Source organism: Hyperolius riggenbachi, chromosome 5, assembly GCF_040937935.1.
Source record: "Hyperolius riggenbachi isolate aHypRig1 chromosome 5, aHypRig1.pri, whole genome shotgun sequence".
Classification (NCBI taxonomy): domain Eukaryota; kingdom Metazoa; phylum Chordata; class Amphibia; order Anura; family Hyperoliidae; genus Hyperolius; species Hyperolius riggenbachi.
The window spans coordinates 67,780,277-67,796,425 of NC_090650.1; the positions used below are offsets into that span (position 1 = coordinate 67,780,277).

At 40.6% G+C, this 16,149-nt stretch overlaps 1 protein-coding gene across 8 annotated transcripts in view; it reads left to right on the plus strand.

Annotated features, from left to right (window-relative positions):
* Positions 1-15,552, plus strand: part of DIP2C (disco interacting protein 2 homolog C) — a 635,214-nt gene extending 619,662 nt beyond the window's left edge. For all 8 annotated transcript variants that reach the window (XM_068235828.1, XM_068235830.1, XM_068235833.1 and 5 more), the window contains 3 exons: positions 7,329-7,503; positions 9,977-10,100; positions 14,187-15,552. In XM_068235828.1, coding sequence (XP_068091929.1) covers positions 7,329-7,503; positions 9,977-10,100; positions 14,187-14,439 — 552 coding nt within the window. In that variant the 3' untranslated portion in view covers positions 14,440-15,552. The remainder of the gene's footprint in view (positions 1-7,328; positions 7,504-9,976; positions 10,101-14,186) is intronic.
* The last annotated feature ends 597 nt before the right edge of the window (positions 15,553-16,149 follow it).

The window sequence follows — 16,149 nt, forward strand, 5'->3', positions numbered from 1 at the left end:
GTTGGGCAGCAGTGTCAACTGATGCAGAATTGGAAGCAAGCAATTGATTGCTCCCGGGCTTCTACAGTATGTGGATGGGTGGTGCCAGCACTGTTATTCTATATGCGGGGCGCCAATATTTAGTGGTGCAGTGGACCACATCTATAAAAAATACATCTTGTGTTTAGGGGCCAGTGAAAAAGCCTCGGGGGGGGGGGGGGGGGAGGGGGATGGGCGCATTCGTAGTTTGAGGATCACTGTCTTAAAGTGTACCTGATTTTAGGAACGCATTTGCAAACAAATTCTACTAACAAAGACAATTCCACATATACCATTAAAGCAAACCTGAGCTAAAATAAACTCATGAATTGCATGTGTAGCACAGCTAAGAAATAGAACTTTAGTACCAAACAAAATAGTCTCCTATTGTTTCCAGTGCAGGAAGAGTTAAGAAATGTATTATCTATGCAAAAGATCTTCTCTGATCTCTTCGACCCAACTTGGGGTGGCAACTTTGCTGGTTTCTGAAGCACTTATACATCAAAGAAAAAGTGAGATAAGGTTTTACTGTAGGAAAGTTAAAAGGTTCATTAGCTCTGCTCTGTTTTATAGTTTAAAATACAGAGTGTAGTTTGCAAACTGCAAACATTAGAGATTGATGCAATGTTATAAAAAAAGCTATATTACTGAAAATAAAGATGAGACACTTCTTTGCTATTAATGTTCTATTAATTATCCGTACTGCACATACAAATCATTATATCATAAGGTTTTTTTCGCATCAGTGTCACTTCAAGTTGTTTTGAGACGATAATGACTTTTTAAACTGTGGACAAGCTGAACTTGTTGACAGTGATGGCATATTTCTTACCTGAGAGGAGATTAGTGCAAAAATAAGTCTTTCGATAAAAAAACTGCCATACCCATAACCTGAGCAGTTAATCTGATTCTGTGAATTGGTAAAAACAAGATGCCAGCCCCCATGATTTCTACTGCTCTGTCCTACAAGGTGTCACCCTGCACTAGCAAACCAATGTTATTTGGGCATGAAGAACAAGGAAGAGACAAGATCACCTTAAAGTGTACCCGAGGCAATATGTGACATAATGAGATAAACATATGTATGTACAGTACAAAACATATTAATAACCAGGTTGTTTTACTTGTATTATTTTGCTGCCTGAAAGAGTTAATTTCTAGGCATGAAAGTGACAGCTTCTGTCTTGTCGGTACCTTGTTGGGAATATAGTAAACATCACTGATAAGCAAATTACATCCATAAAAGTTTTCCTGGCAGAATACAACTTCTGAGGGCAGGGAGAGATAAAATACATGAATTATTGACCTTTTTCTTACTCTGGGACACTTAATAGGTTGCCACTGACTAGAAATAGTAAAACATTCAACCTACTTTGTAAATGTTTAAATATAAAAGAAAACCCTTGGATACTTAAAAAAGTCATTTTAGGAGTAGGAGGATAAATATAATTGTTTATCTCAACAGTTTACAGTGGGATGCGAAAGTTTGGGCAACCTTGTTAATTGTCATGGTTTTCCTGCATAAATCGTTAGTTGTTACGATAAAAAATGGCAGTTAAATAAATCATATGAGAGACACACACTGAAATTTGAGAAGTGAAATGAAGTTTATTGGATTTAGAGAAAGTGTGCAATAATTGTTTAAACAATATTAGGAAGGTGCATAAATGTGGGCATCACAAAAAAGAAATGAAATCAATATTTAGTAGATCCTCCTTTTGCCGAAATTACAGCCTCTAAACACTTCCTGTAGGTTCCAATGAGAGTCTGGATTCTGGTTGAAGGTATTTTGGACCATTCCTCTTTACAAAACATCTCTACCTCATTCAGGTTTGATGGCTTCAGAGCATGGACAGCTCTCTTTAACTCGCACCACAGTTTTTCAATTATATTCAGGTCTGGGGACTGAGATGGCCATTCCAGAACGTTGTACTTGTTCCTCTGCATGAATGCCTTAGTGGATTTTGAGGAATGTTTAGGGTCGTTGTCTTGTTGAAAGATCCAGCCCCGGCGCAGCAGCTTCAGCTTTGTCACTGATTCCTGGACATTGGTCTCCATAATCTGCTGATACCGAGTGGAATCCATGCGTCCCTTAACTTTGACAAGATTCCCAGTCCCTGCAATGGCCACACAGCCCCACAGCATGATGGAACCACCACCATATTTTACTGTAGGTAGCAGGTGTTTTTCTTGGAATGCTATATTCTTTTTCCTCCATGCATAGCGCCTTGTTATGCCCAAATAACTCAATTTTAGTTTCACCTGCCCACAGCACCTTATTCCAAAATGAAGCTGGCTTGTCTAAATGTGCTTTAGCATACCTCAAGCAGCTCTGTTTGGACTGTGGACGAAGAAAAGGCTTCCTCTGCATCACTCTTGCATACAGCATCTCCTTGTGTAATCTGTTTATCAGAGATTTTTCTTGGTCTGCCACTTTGAGCCTTAACTTGAACTGAGCCTGTGGTCTTCCATTTCCTCAATATGTTCCTAACTGTGGAAACACAGCTGAAATCTCTGAGACAGCTTTCTGTATACTTCCCCTAAACTATGATGGTGAACAATCTTTGTCTTCAGGTCATTTGAGAGTTGTTTTCAGACCCCTATGTTGCTATTCTTCAGAGAAAATTAAGAGGAGGGAAACTTACAATTGACCCCCTTTAATACTCTTTCTCATAATTGGATTCACCTGTGTATGTAGGTCAGGGGTCACTGAGCTTACCAAGCCAATTTGAGTTCCAATAATTAGTTCTAAAGGTTTTGGAATCAATAAAATGACGACAGTGCTCATATTTATGCCCCTGCCTAATTTTGCTTAAACAATTATTGCACACTCTCTGTAAATCCAATAAACTTCATTTCACTTCTCAAATATCACTTTGTGTATCTCCTATATGATTTATTTAACTGCCACTTTTTATCGTAACAACCAAAGATTTATACAGGAAAATCATGTCGATTAATAAGGTTGTCCAAACTTTCGCATCTCACTGTATTTTTATCTCGGATACACTTTAAGAAATATAGGAACAATTAGTTTACAATGAATACTTTTGTGTCTGTACCCTTTGCTGGAGGAAGAGCATTTTATCCAGAGCTAACAAGACCGCACTTTTATTATCTTATGATTGGAACCACGGGTTGAGTTGTTGGGCTACAGGCAGGGGCAATAACTAGATCTCATGGGGCCCCCTACAGAAAAACAGTTCTCTAGTAAGAAAGGTGATCCCAGCCCCCCTTCTCTTAAAGGATACCTGAAGAGAGAGGCATATGGAGCCTTCCTGACTGCCTTCCTTCACGATGACATAGCCAGACATTTGGGCACATCAATCGGAATTGACCTAAGGAAGAAGGCAAGCTTCCTGCCTATAAATTAGGCTCTGCACACCTATGCTGGTGATCATTTAGTTGCAACCTGTCTTGGGAAGCGCTGCCACCACTCCCCTGCTGTCTAAGCACCTGCAAAACACTTGGGGCTTGATTCACAAACCAGTGCTAATGCATAGCACGATCGTGCTATGCATTTAGCATGCAATGTGATGCGTGTGAAGGTTTGCATGCGTAAAGATTTACGTGCACGCGCAGCCGAAGGTTGTCACGCGGTAATGCGCGCACTTTGCTGAGTTAGCGCACGCACGTAACCGCTCGCTTACTTTTACGTGCGCAAACCTTCGCTCGCGTCACATTGCATGCTAAATGCATAGCACGGTCATGCTATGCTTTAGCACTGCTTTGTGAATCAAGCCCTTTGTCTTTATCTTTTTTAGTGCTTGAATAAAATATTTTTCCAGTAATACTGGCCTTATTCTTCAGGAGAGGCAACTATACTGCCTCTCCTTTCTGAACTGTTTTTAAGACTTTTATAGATATCTGGCTCCTCCCCCATTGTTATTGTCAAACTTCAGTCAAAAAATATCTGATCTCCATCCTTGTTCAGAGGCTATGGCTAAAAGTATTACAGGCAGGTGATCCGCAGGATTGTCAGGCAATATGCATTGTTTGAAAAGAACTAAATATGTCAGCCTCCATTTCCTTCTTACTTCGGATGCAATCTGCCTTTGAAAAAAAAACAATATCTACTTACTTGGGGCTTCCTCCAGCGCCTGGCAGCTTATCTGTCCCTCGCCGCAGCTCTGGTGTCCCGTTCCGTTGCAGATGTCGACGTGGCCTACACGATGCAATTTTTCAAACAATTGATTTGATGATTCAGTTAAATTAGTGAATCTGAAATTGTAAATTTAAACTCATTATCAATGTTCTGAAGAGAACAGATTGTATGATGTCAGCAAAGAGAACCTTTGCATTGTGATTTAATGATCAGTTTCAGCATGCTGTTGCACTTATTGTTTTATCGAATAATCTGATGATATCTTTATTAATCACCTCTAGGAAGCAATTGTTACTCAGGTTGTAGTTCTGCAGCGTCTTCTATAAGCAGTTGCCTAGCAACTGTGACATTACCTGCTGCATCTGGGAAATGATGGATGGAGTGATGCCAGCACGGACTTGTCTGCATGTGAAATGTCACTAAATGGTTCAGATTTGAGTGCAGCACAGATGGCTCTGTGTCAGAATGACTTTGATTGTGTTGATATGGTCACAGTGGCTAGCCAAATGCTTGTAAAACCCCAGGGACTTAAAGTGCGCACGCACGCACGCACACACACACACCTACACACACACACACACACACACCTACACACACACACCTACACACACACACCTACACACACACACCTACACACACACACCACACACGCACGCACAGACACACGCACACACACACACCTACACACACACCTACACACCTACACACACACACACACACACCTACACACCTACACACACCTACACACACACACACCACACACACACACACACACACACACACACACACACACACACACACCTACACACACACCTACACACACACACACACACACACAGCCAATAGCAGAGTGGCACGTTTGCTGCTATAGAAAAAGATGGAGGGACAACAGACAACACAGTGGAGCGGATTCCAGTAAGAAGGGGAACCATGGTCTCAGCTGCCCAATCATTAAGCAACATTGACAGACCTTGGGGATACCTGTACACATGCTCTGTTCTAAATGGACATACAGTCTAGCACAGGGGTGGGCAAACTAAGTCCCACAGACCCAGCCCGTTTGACAATATAATTTGGCCCACCGATGCAGGATTGGATTCAGTGGCATAGATGGACAACCATGCCAATGGCCCCCGCCCACCATTCTAGACTGTGAGAGTCTCTGTGAATGTCAGGAAAGAGCTATGGGAAAATGGCATCCAAAGCCCAACACTGGAATCTGTGTCTCCAGTGCTGGGCTCTGCTTGCCATTTTCCTTTAGTCCTGCTCTCCCTGTCACCAAGGGAGAATTTCAGCTGGACTTGCTGCAATGAACATCATGGAGCGGGGATGGAGGACAGGAGAGGAATCACCTGCCAGTTAGGGAGTACTAACTGGACAAACAGAGAGAGTAACTTTAAAGGGAACTCTGCCTAATATGTTTTATGGGGGACACGCTGTCTATTATATTTTTAAGGGGAAAAAAACGATATATTTTTTTAAAATGTATTCGTGAGGGGAAATGCTAATTGTGTGTATTTTGGAGAAAAAGCTGCTGCATCATGTGTATTTTGAAGGAAACTTTGCCGCCTTATGTGTACTTAGGCAGAAACGGTGCACATTATGTGTATTTTGGGTGAAATGCTGCTGCACTGTGTATTTTGTGGGGAAATGATGTCATATTATGTGTATTCTGGAGGAAATGTTGCCACATTTTGTGTATTTTAAGGGAAATGCCAAATGATGTGTATTGTGGGGAAAACTGCTGCCCAGTTTTGTGTATTTTATGGGAAAATGCTGCCAATTATGTATATTCCTGGGTTATCTAATACTGGGGCACTCTGGTCAACTTAAACTGGGAAGAGCCATGCTAATACTGGCAACTTTAATTAGGGAGGGGGCTGCTAATATTGGGGCATGCCTGGCTACCAAAACTGGAGAGGGGTCTGGTAACACTGGGGAACAAAGAGGCTGCTAATATTGGGGGAACACCTGTCTACCTATACTATGGGAGGGGGCTACTTAATACTGGGGGCACACCTGCATACCTATACTGGGGGAGGGGGGAACTAATCGGCTACCTGAACTGGGGGCCAAACTAAGACAAGGGGGGCACATTTGGCTTACCAGATGGGAGGAGGCATGTCCGCCACTCACACTGGTCTGACCCCTTTGTCAAATTCAGGATCGCTATGTGACTAACGATTTAAAAAGTTTTCCCATCCCTGGTCTAGCATGTCTACAAGTCTTCAGAGGGCTTGTTTATTAAAATAACATTCAGCTGGTTGCCATAGACATGCTATTATCGTTGCAGAAATAAGTGTACTTTTCTGTCAGTCAGATAATTGTTCATTTATTTTGACACTTTTGGGCCATGACTTTAAAAAGGAACAGTCCAAGCCCCAGTTGAAGCCAATGGAGATTCTTCTTTTCCAAGGATTTTTTCAAGAAAAAAAAAGCTTTTTTGGCACTTTGAGTCCGCCAGGAGAAAAGCACGATATAAATGTTATTTGTCTTTTGTTTGTCTTTTTTGAGGGTAATTTCAAAAGGCAATCCAAGCACTGATTGCCCCTGTAGAAAAAGCTCTTTTTTTTAATATGGGGATCTTACAGAGGCAGACAAGCAAAGAAGTGGTCTGCAATCAGATAACGTTATCTTTATAAATAAGCCCCTAAAACTCCACCTGTTGTTGAGATATAAGAAATCCCTTCAAGTGGCACTATGGCAAATAAAATATGTGCAAACATAGACAAATAAGTACGTTTTTTCCAGAGTAATATGTTGCTGTCATAGGGGTTTCTCAGCAAGACTTTTATTCTTTATAAAGATATTCCCTAAAAAGGATTTTAAAAATGATGCCAGCTTCCCTGCTCGCTACACATTTTTTTGGCATTTGGATAGAGCAACTGCCATTCACTAAGTGCTTTTGAAAATAAATAAATCCCTGAGAATCCCCCCATGAAGAGATGGACTTGTCCAAAATCTGTCGCTTCTGTCAGATTTCTACTACCTACTCTAAGTGACAGCAACATAGGAGAAAAGTAATTTATGGCTCATTTTACTCTGGAAGAAACATGCTTCTTATTTCTTTAGGTTGGCACACATTTTAAATTTTACAATTTTTCGCCACAGTGCCCCTTTAAGTTCAGCCCTACACACTGCTAGGATTAATGCTAGACATAGATTCAGACGTTGTGTAAATGATGCCATGTTTCTTGAATTTTAGATATGGGTTCACAGCGCCCACAATGCCAGCGGCTACTTCACAATTTATGGAGACGAGTCCCTCCAGTCTGACCACTTCAGCTCTCGGCTCAGCTTCGGTGACACACAAACCATATGGGCGAGGACGGGCTACCTGGGCTTCTTAAGAAGAACAGAGCTTACTGATGCCAACGGAGGTAAGATAATAGAGCAGTGAAGGCCAATTACCCCATAAGGATCACTCTGACCACGGTGTAACACACAGGTTAGATTTTCACCAGCTTATGTTGGTCCAGCAATATTGTTAAGTTACTTCAGAAGTCATTTGGTCACCTCTATGTTAAATCAGTCCCAGCCAATACACTAATTTACATTGAAGTTATAAGGAAAAAGGTGTTTCTACTACTTACAGGACTCCTACCTACCCATACTTCATAGGTGTAGGATAGATTGCCACAGACACTTGCAAATGCTAGCAAAGCCAACATTGTCAAGTAATAGCTAATCAGTAGGTCCTCCTAGAAAGGCTGAGCATTGCTCACAGTTTGATCTGACACTACTGTCTACTTGTAGCGATGTGAAATATGTTTAGCCACTTCACCTCTAAGGGTTTTTCCCCTTAAAAAAGCAGAGCAATTTTCACCTGCAGCGCTCCTTCTATTCATTTGCCTATAACTTTATTACTGCTTATCACAACGAAACATCACAGCCTTTTTCTACCATATTTTGGCTTTCTTTGGGGGGTTCCTTTTTGCTAAAAATTATTTTATTCTAAATGCGTTTAACAGGAAATGTATTCATTATTCATTATTTCTCAGTTTTTGGCCATTATAGATTTAAAATAATACATGCTACCATAATTAAAACCCACACATTTTATTTGCCCATTTGTCCCGGTTATTCCAACATTTAAAATTTGTTACTAGTACAATGTATGGCACCAATATTTTATTTGGAAATAAAGGTGCATTTTTTCAGTTTTGCGTCCATCCCCAATTACAATCCCATAATTTATAAAGTAACAGTAATGTACCCTCTTGGCATACATATTAAAAAAGTTCAGTCCCTAAGGTAACTATTTATGTATTTTTTTTAATTGTTTATTTTTATCATATTTTTTTTTTTAACAAAAAAAATAACATTAGTAACTATTGGTGAGTGTGGGAGGTAAGGGGTTAATTTTAAATGTTTAAAAAAAAGTATTTTATTGAGATAAAAAGTTTTTAGATGTCACTTTACTTTTTGGCCTCAAGATGTCCTCGCGCATAACTTCCGTATGCGTAGTATTACTATGCAAACGGGAAGCAATGTGTGGACGTGTAAGGATAGAGTTTTGTGAATGAAGGAGCTGTCTATGAGACAGCGGCGTTCATTCACACAGGGACTTTGTCCCTGCATGGAGTAGCTATGTCCCTGCATGGAGATATGGCATTTTGCAGGGATGTAGTTACTCGTCCCGGGGTAGGGGAAGTGGTTAAATCTGTAGAGGAGGTGTTTGACATTGTATAGTGTACTCAGCTTGAAAAAGAAGCTCACAGACTGCCCCACTACAATTGAAGAGCTGGGATCACAGGATTGTGACCACTTTTCTACCATTACAATTGTAACTCTTGTGTTGGATCTTTGCCGAGCCCATTGAATTTTTTCAAGTAGATATATGGTTCGGCACTGTGATCGTCAGATAAAGGACTTAACAATAAGCTTTACTGATAAGGCTCACACATGTAAAAATGGGTCTACTAGCATGAATCACATACCAGTTCCCTTGCTGAGGCTGTGGGGCAGTGTGGGAGCCGCGGCCCGCCTTAACAACTGTTTTGCTTACCAATTGTCTTCAGAGGCTTATGTGGCCACATCTATCAACTAGATTCTGTATGGACTTGTCTCTCTGTCCTGAGCATGTGATAGCAGGTAGTCATTCAAATAACTGGACCACTGGATCCAATTACTGGGTATTCCTTGACACACACCTTACCGTAGTGCCTGTCGCGGTCTCTGTGATTTCAGCTCATTGAATTTAATGCCCAGCAACCATTCAGTGTAAGATGCCCTTACCATATTTTCTATTACTGGACATAGCACTGCAATATTGCTTTGGACCATTGCTATCAAGCAGGAAAAACTGACCACTGTATATTGTAGTTTAACCACTTCGGTACCACAAGCCTCTGCCCCCTTAAGGACCAGAGGCTGCTGGTACAGTATACCACCGCTTTCCGATGAATCGCCGCTAAAATCCGCCGGTCACGCCATTCTGTCCCCGCCGCAGGCTTCTCTCTCTGCCGTCTCTGTGACGGCAGAGTGCTGTGCGCAGATCAGGAGCCGCTTTTATTGGCTCCTGACCCTATCAATCAATGTAAGCCAATAGGATTGGCTTATAGTGATTACAGGGCCATGAGCCAGTGAAAACGGCTTCTGACCGGCTTACAGTGCTCTGCCGTCATAGAGATGTCAGGGCGAGCGAATTGCGGCGGGGTCAAATCGGTCGAGATCGGCGGGGACACGTGGTTAATGGGACGTTGAACCTACGCCCAGTCAGGGCCGCAGCGGCACCTGCTGGACGTAGATTAACTTCTTCCGGACCGACGTAGGTTGAAATACTCTGTTAATAATCTGTTAACACTGTGTAATAAATATTGTGTTTTTTTTTTTTTTTACACCTCTTAACAGAGCGTCATGATGCATTGTATGTTGTGGGGGCTCTGGATGAAGCAATGGAACTACGAGGGATGAGATACCACCCAATCGATATAGAGACATCTGTGATCAGAGCCCATAAGAGTGTTACAGAATGGTAACTATCCTCTGCATCTGTTTATTTAATCTCTGTCGACTATAGCATAGCATATACAGTACAATGAGAACGCAAAGATCATCACTGGTGTGAGGCTGTGATATATTTAAAGCGGGATTACACTCTCAATTAAATTTTTGCCCTAATTCAATAAATACAGTAAAAATAAATATGAAACACTTTAAGACTGCTCTGATGGCTTTTCAATGCGTATTTAAAGTGGATCCGAGATGAAAAACTAACTATAACAAGCAAAGTCTTTATAGCTAAGATATCTAAAGTTTAGATAGTTTACACAGCAAATCTAGCTGCAAACAGCTTAAACAGTATATGATTATTTCTTCTTGCGAAACAATGAGAACATTCTGCTTGGCATCATTACACTGGCAAGCTGCTCTGCATCTCCATCTCTCAGCCTGTGAAAACGCCACAATCCTCTCCACCTCTTGTCTCTGAAATCTCTGGCTGGTAATGCCTCCTCCTTCGGGCAAAGCCTCCTTCTCTCCAGACTTGCTACATGGGACACAATGCCTAGGAGCTGGGGGCGAGACTTGTTTCATTTATAAGGAATTAGGGTATTAAAACAAACAAACAAAAAAAGTATTTGGCTTGAGGAATGCCCTAGAAACTATACCTGTATGAAAGGGGCGCAATTATGCATTGAGTAAAAGTTTATCTCAGATCCACTTTATGGTACCCATGCAACTAGCGATTTTGGCAGCTGATCGACCAATAGACAGAACTCTCCGATTGAACCTGGTCGGAAGGAGATCTGTTGGCTGCCATAAACCGCAGACTGATTCCAGCATGAAGTATTTTGGCAATCAGCCTCGTGACGTCGCCTCTCCACCCCGGCCGCTGTCCCCACAGTGTAAAACTACCTCTGTGCCCCTGCTTTAAAACATTACCTCTCCGCCGCTCACCAAACTCCTCATATGGGTTCGGGTAGCAACCATGTGGTTACCAGCACAATGCGCCACCAACTACATGGGCCAAGAACCTGGAAGTGTCTGGTGAGTAGTGTGTATTAATATAGGAGCACAGGGGGCACATTTACACTGGGGGGCCACAGTGGCCAACATTTTGCAGCTCGTCTGATCAAAACATTTGAACAATTTCGGCCCCAGATTAGTTGAATCATTTATCAAGCATCGCTTTTGCAGCACCGATTTTTATCTGATTCAATAATAATTAGCGTTCGTTGGGTAGCGTCACCCTAAGTTCACAAAATCATCTTCTGAATTTCAGCTTTATTCATATAGTGAAAACTCTGACAGGGTTTTACAGACTGGTCTACATTTTTGCAAAAAAAAAACTATTTCTCTGCCTACTCAAAATTTATTTAAAACTGAATCTTGAAGTTTTGCTTCAACCAACATGGTAGAGTGGAAATAATTGACTCTTAGATGCTATAACATATTTCTAACTAAAAACACAGTCAACATAACTGGAGATACGTCGGCCAAGGCAATCTGTGGACCAAGAAAAGGAGTACAAGATAACAGCAGCCAATAGTGCAATATATTATAACACCAGGTGAATTTCCCAGTCAAATGGGATAAAGCAAAACCATATCTTGGCAGGAAGATCCCTAGTAACATGACATCTTTCAGCTTAACTATGCTCCATTGTCCAAGATAAAGGTTGATTTACAGAGGTGGGATGCAGCAACATTCTCTTGGTTCGGGCGAGTTAACATAATTAAAATGAATCTTCTCCCTCAGTTCCTCTAAATCTTCCAGACCCTACCTGTGGGGGTACTCATTACGTAATTAACTGAGATTCATTTCATTTGTAACAGCAAACCCCTGAGGCTTCGTTATGCCCTTACTAAACTTCCTAAGGATAGTGGTGGTATGGCAGTTCCTAACATGCAACTTTATCATGCGGCAGCTACTCTCATCAGTGTAGTAGATTGGCATCGTCACAAACTACAGTATTTAAGCAATGGGTCAGAATGGAGCATGAAATGGTTCACTCATACTTGAAGCACTTCCTGTGGATCAGTTGTACATCTATGATCTCAAGTCTTCAGCACCCCTTGGTTGGCAACACCTTGAAGGTCCTCTCAAAGTACTGACAGTTGGCACGTTTGTCCACTTGGCTCTCTCCCATGCTTCCCTTCTTAGATAATCCAAAGAAATGCAGACACACACTTGTAGGTCTTGGAGAGTGACAGGTCCCTTGAGGGGCAAATCATCTCTTACAAGAAGGCAACTGGTGGCACTTTCAATGGTTCAGGCCAGGCTAAGACTTTGCCTCTTTATTCCACTTCCTGCTGAGCCAAGGCAGTAGATCTGACCTGAGTCATAAAACTACCTCCTTTGAAGTCCTACGTAATGCAGAGAGTTTTTCTGATGAGGGGAGTCTCACAAATGTATGCGCTATTGGTTATCTGTAGAGATCTAATTGCTCCTATTAATGACAAATACGAATTGGCCATTGGGCAGACATTTTCAAAATCACAATGGCAGAAGTGTATTATCTTGGCTCATAGGACATTAGTCTTGGCCCGTATACAAGGGTCAGGATATAAGCTATTCACCCAGTGGTACCACTCTGGATAATCTCCACAGGATGCTTCCGAACTCTACCACTTTGCTGGCATTGTGGGTATCATACTGGATCTCTTCTCTACATCTTCTGGAGCTGCCCAAAGTTGGTCCCATTTTGTGATTATTTAAAGGCTATTATCACTTCGATAATAGAGGTGGAGCCCTTGCCTGACCATGCCTATTATCTGCTACATAACACACAGGAGGTTGGGTAAATAGTCCCTCCGTAAGCATCTAATTAACACAGCCAGACTTATGATTGCGCGTCATTGGAAATCTCCCCAGCCCTCCACGATGTCTGAAAGGCTCCAAGAGGTAAATTCAATCCAACTGCTTGAGGACTTGACACAGTCCTTGTGTAAACAGAAAGAGCAGTTTAGTAGGACTTTAAGACCTTGGTTTGAATTTTTGGATTCTGAGGAGTATAGGCAACTTTTGGCCACTGGTACTGTGGTGCCTCTCTCCCTGACATAGTCTGAGCGTCACCTGGCTAAATGTCCATAGATCGTACTTAGCTGGAGTGACTCTTCTAGCCCTGGGAGTCTCAAATTCTCTTCAGTTGGGAACAGACCTTATTTTTCTTTATCTCTTGTTTGTCAGTTACCACTGGTATCTGGATTTTTCGGAATGAGATCAACGGGGAGTAGTATGTGGCATTTTTGTGTCCTAATGGAGCTGGGTGATTGATCCCTTTGGGACCAGGGGTTTCCTGCTTTTGGGCTCCCCACGGACTGGAGTGCAGAAGCTGTATTAGGCGCACACGGGAACAGCTGTTTGCTTCACTTTCCAACTACATGCACTAGATATTGGTCTTCCTCAGTTGTATGCTTGTTTATTTTATGCTGAATGTTGTCAGAATGTTATTTTATGGCAGCACTGGTAAGCTGCAAATGTATCTCCACTCTGATGCTATTGGGGGCTTCTGACACATTTTTTTCTTATTGTGTATGTTATATTTGTCATTTAAAAAAAAAATGTTAAATAAAAAAATCTTTAAAAAAAAAAGAAAAATTCTGTACCACATACTCTTTAAAGGAGAACTGTAGTGAGAAGTATGTGGAGGCTGCCATATTGATTTCCTTTTAAGCAATACCAGTTGCCTGGCAGCCCTGCTGAGCCATTTGCCTGCAGTAGTGTGGATCACACCAGAAACAAGCATGCAGCTAATCTTGTCAGTTCTGACAAAAATGTCCGAAACACCTGATCTGCTGTATGCTAGTTCAGGGGCTAGGGCTAAAAGTATTAGAGGCAGAGGATCTGCAGGTTAGCCAGGCAACTGGTATTGCTTAAAAGGAAATATATGGCAGCCTCCATATAACTCTCACTACAGTTCTCCTTTAAAAAAAATGTCAATGGAGTTATATTGGCTGCTTTGAAATCCATGGGAGAGATAAGCCAAGCATACCTCTCCTTTTTAAACATTTTTTCATTATTTTACAATTTTTGGATGTCTCGATCTGCCAACTTATTTCTGACATAAGCTCTTGTATTTTTGTATAAATGTCTGAACCCATCTTTTATTCTTCTCTAGTGCCGTGTTTACCTGGACGAACTTGTTGGTGGTTGTCGTTGAACTTGATGGCTCAGAACAGGAAGCCCTGGATCTAGTACCCCTGGTCACCAACGTGATTCTGGAGGAACATTATCTTATCGTAGGCGTGGTGGTAGTGGTGGACATTGGTGTCATTCCTATCAACTCCCGTGGAGAGAAACAGCGTATGCACCTACGAGATGGGTTTTTGGCAGATCAGCTGGATCCCATATATGTGGCCTACAACATGTAGTCTTGTACATTTTAAGGCTTCCATGGACTTCACAATAGATGTATAAATTTTTTTTGTGTCCACTAAAATGAAAAACAAATGTGCAAATAAGGGGATAGATAACCTTTGTTCAGAAAAAGAGCAGATTTTGTCATTTTAACTTGCCAATTTCTCAAAAATTGGGCAGACAGAATGTGAAATGTGCTTTTGTTTTTACCACTACATTTTAGCACCAAGAGACTTTTTTTTTTCTTTTTAGAAAGGTACTGTGTTGCCTCAGTTCAACCAGTGGAGAACTCTACGGGTTTCCAAAGTGTGAAGGCCTACGTGACCCTCAGTTTTGTTTTTTGTTTTGTAATTATTTTAATTGCCAATTTTTTTTAATGGTTCTTTGTTTTTATGTTGCTAGACTGACCCACTGTTTTCATTATGTAGCTATGGATTTTATGAAGGATTTTTTTTCTTAAATACTTTGATTTATAAAGGTTTTTAAAATTGCTACAGGGATCACAGCAAAGTATTGGGACAACTAAATGTAAACATTTTATAAGTTTTAAAATTATGTTATTCGTGAGAAATAAAAAGGGTACAAGTTTTCCAAATTTATAATAATGCCATTTAAAGAAAATTATAACTTCTTGAGTACTGGATTGAGGCCAAAGTGTGTAAGCTGCTAATCTTTCCAGTGTTCAACCCGTTAATAACATAAAGGACTTTTTAATTGTATTTCATCAGCTTTGCTTTTCTTACTGATAGAAAACATTAGATTTTGGCTGCAAATCAATATGGGCCGATGTTAAGTTTTCACCTGCCAATTTGCAACCAAAAATAAACTACTGTAATCTTTAAATGGCAAAATAAAGTTTAATTTAAACATGTTGCCCCCTAGGGCTAAAAAAAAACAGCTAGTGGTTTATTTACCCTAGCAATCTGAAAGCCTAATTTTCCAGCCTCAACATGGTTTGCGTAGCTGGTTTTAGTAAGCACACTAATTAAACATTGAAGTTCATCTCAGATTGAGAGACATAAAGATAGCCGTTGTTAAATCAGTAAAAAGAAAAAGAAAATAGTAGTATGTAAGATGGACTTTGGCAAATATCTTTGTACTGAAGGAAACAGATAAAATAAGTTAACTCTCCATATGTAATTATGTATAAAATGTTTAATTTATTTTGATCTCTTTAGAAGTATAAAACAAAAACAACATTCAAGAAAGTTAAAACTCTTGTGATGTTTTCTAATATAAAAAAAAGCGTTGTATTATCTTGAGTGGATAGTATCACATCAAATATATATATCTGAAATTATAAAAGTCACTAATGGGTTATGCGGGATGGGATATATTTTATTGTTTACGATGCAGTACATGTCACTTGCATGGTGTCTCCCACTGTATATAGCTGGGTGTTATTCACAATCTTCGTTTGAAAACTGCAATCGTGGATTGCTCGTGTTCCCGTAAAAAAAGGTTATTCTAGATACCAGCAAGTGGATTTAAAATACCATCCTTTTGATGGTGTACAAAACGTATGGCTGAAATGCACTATCATTTTTTTTTGTTTGTTTGTTCTTTTTGTTTTTTTGCTTTGTTTTTCTCCCAGAGAAGCAACAGTAGATGCAATTGTATAATTTGTGTGCTGATTGGAAGATACATTTGATATTTAAAGAAAAAAATAATAAAAGAGAAGAATGTTGCGGAATGAACTCGTTGCAAGAAATTCATAGTTCTGT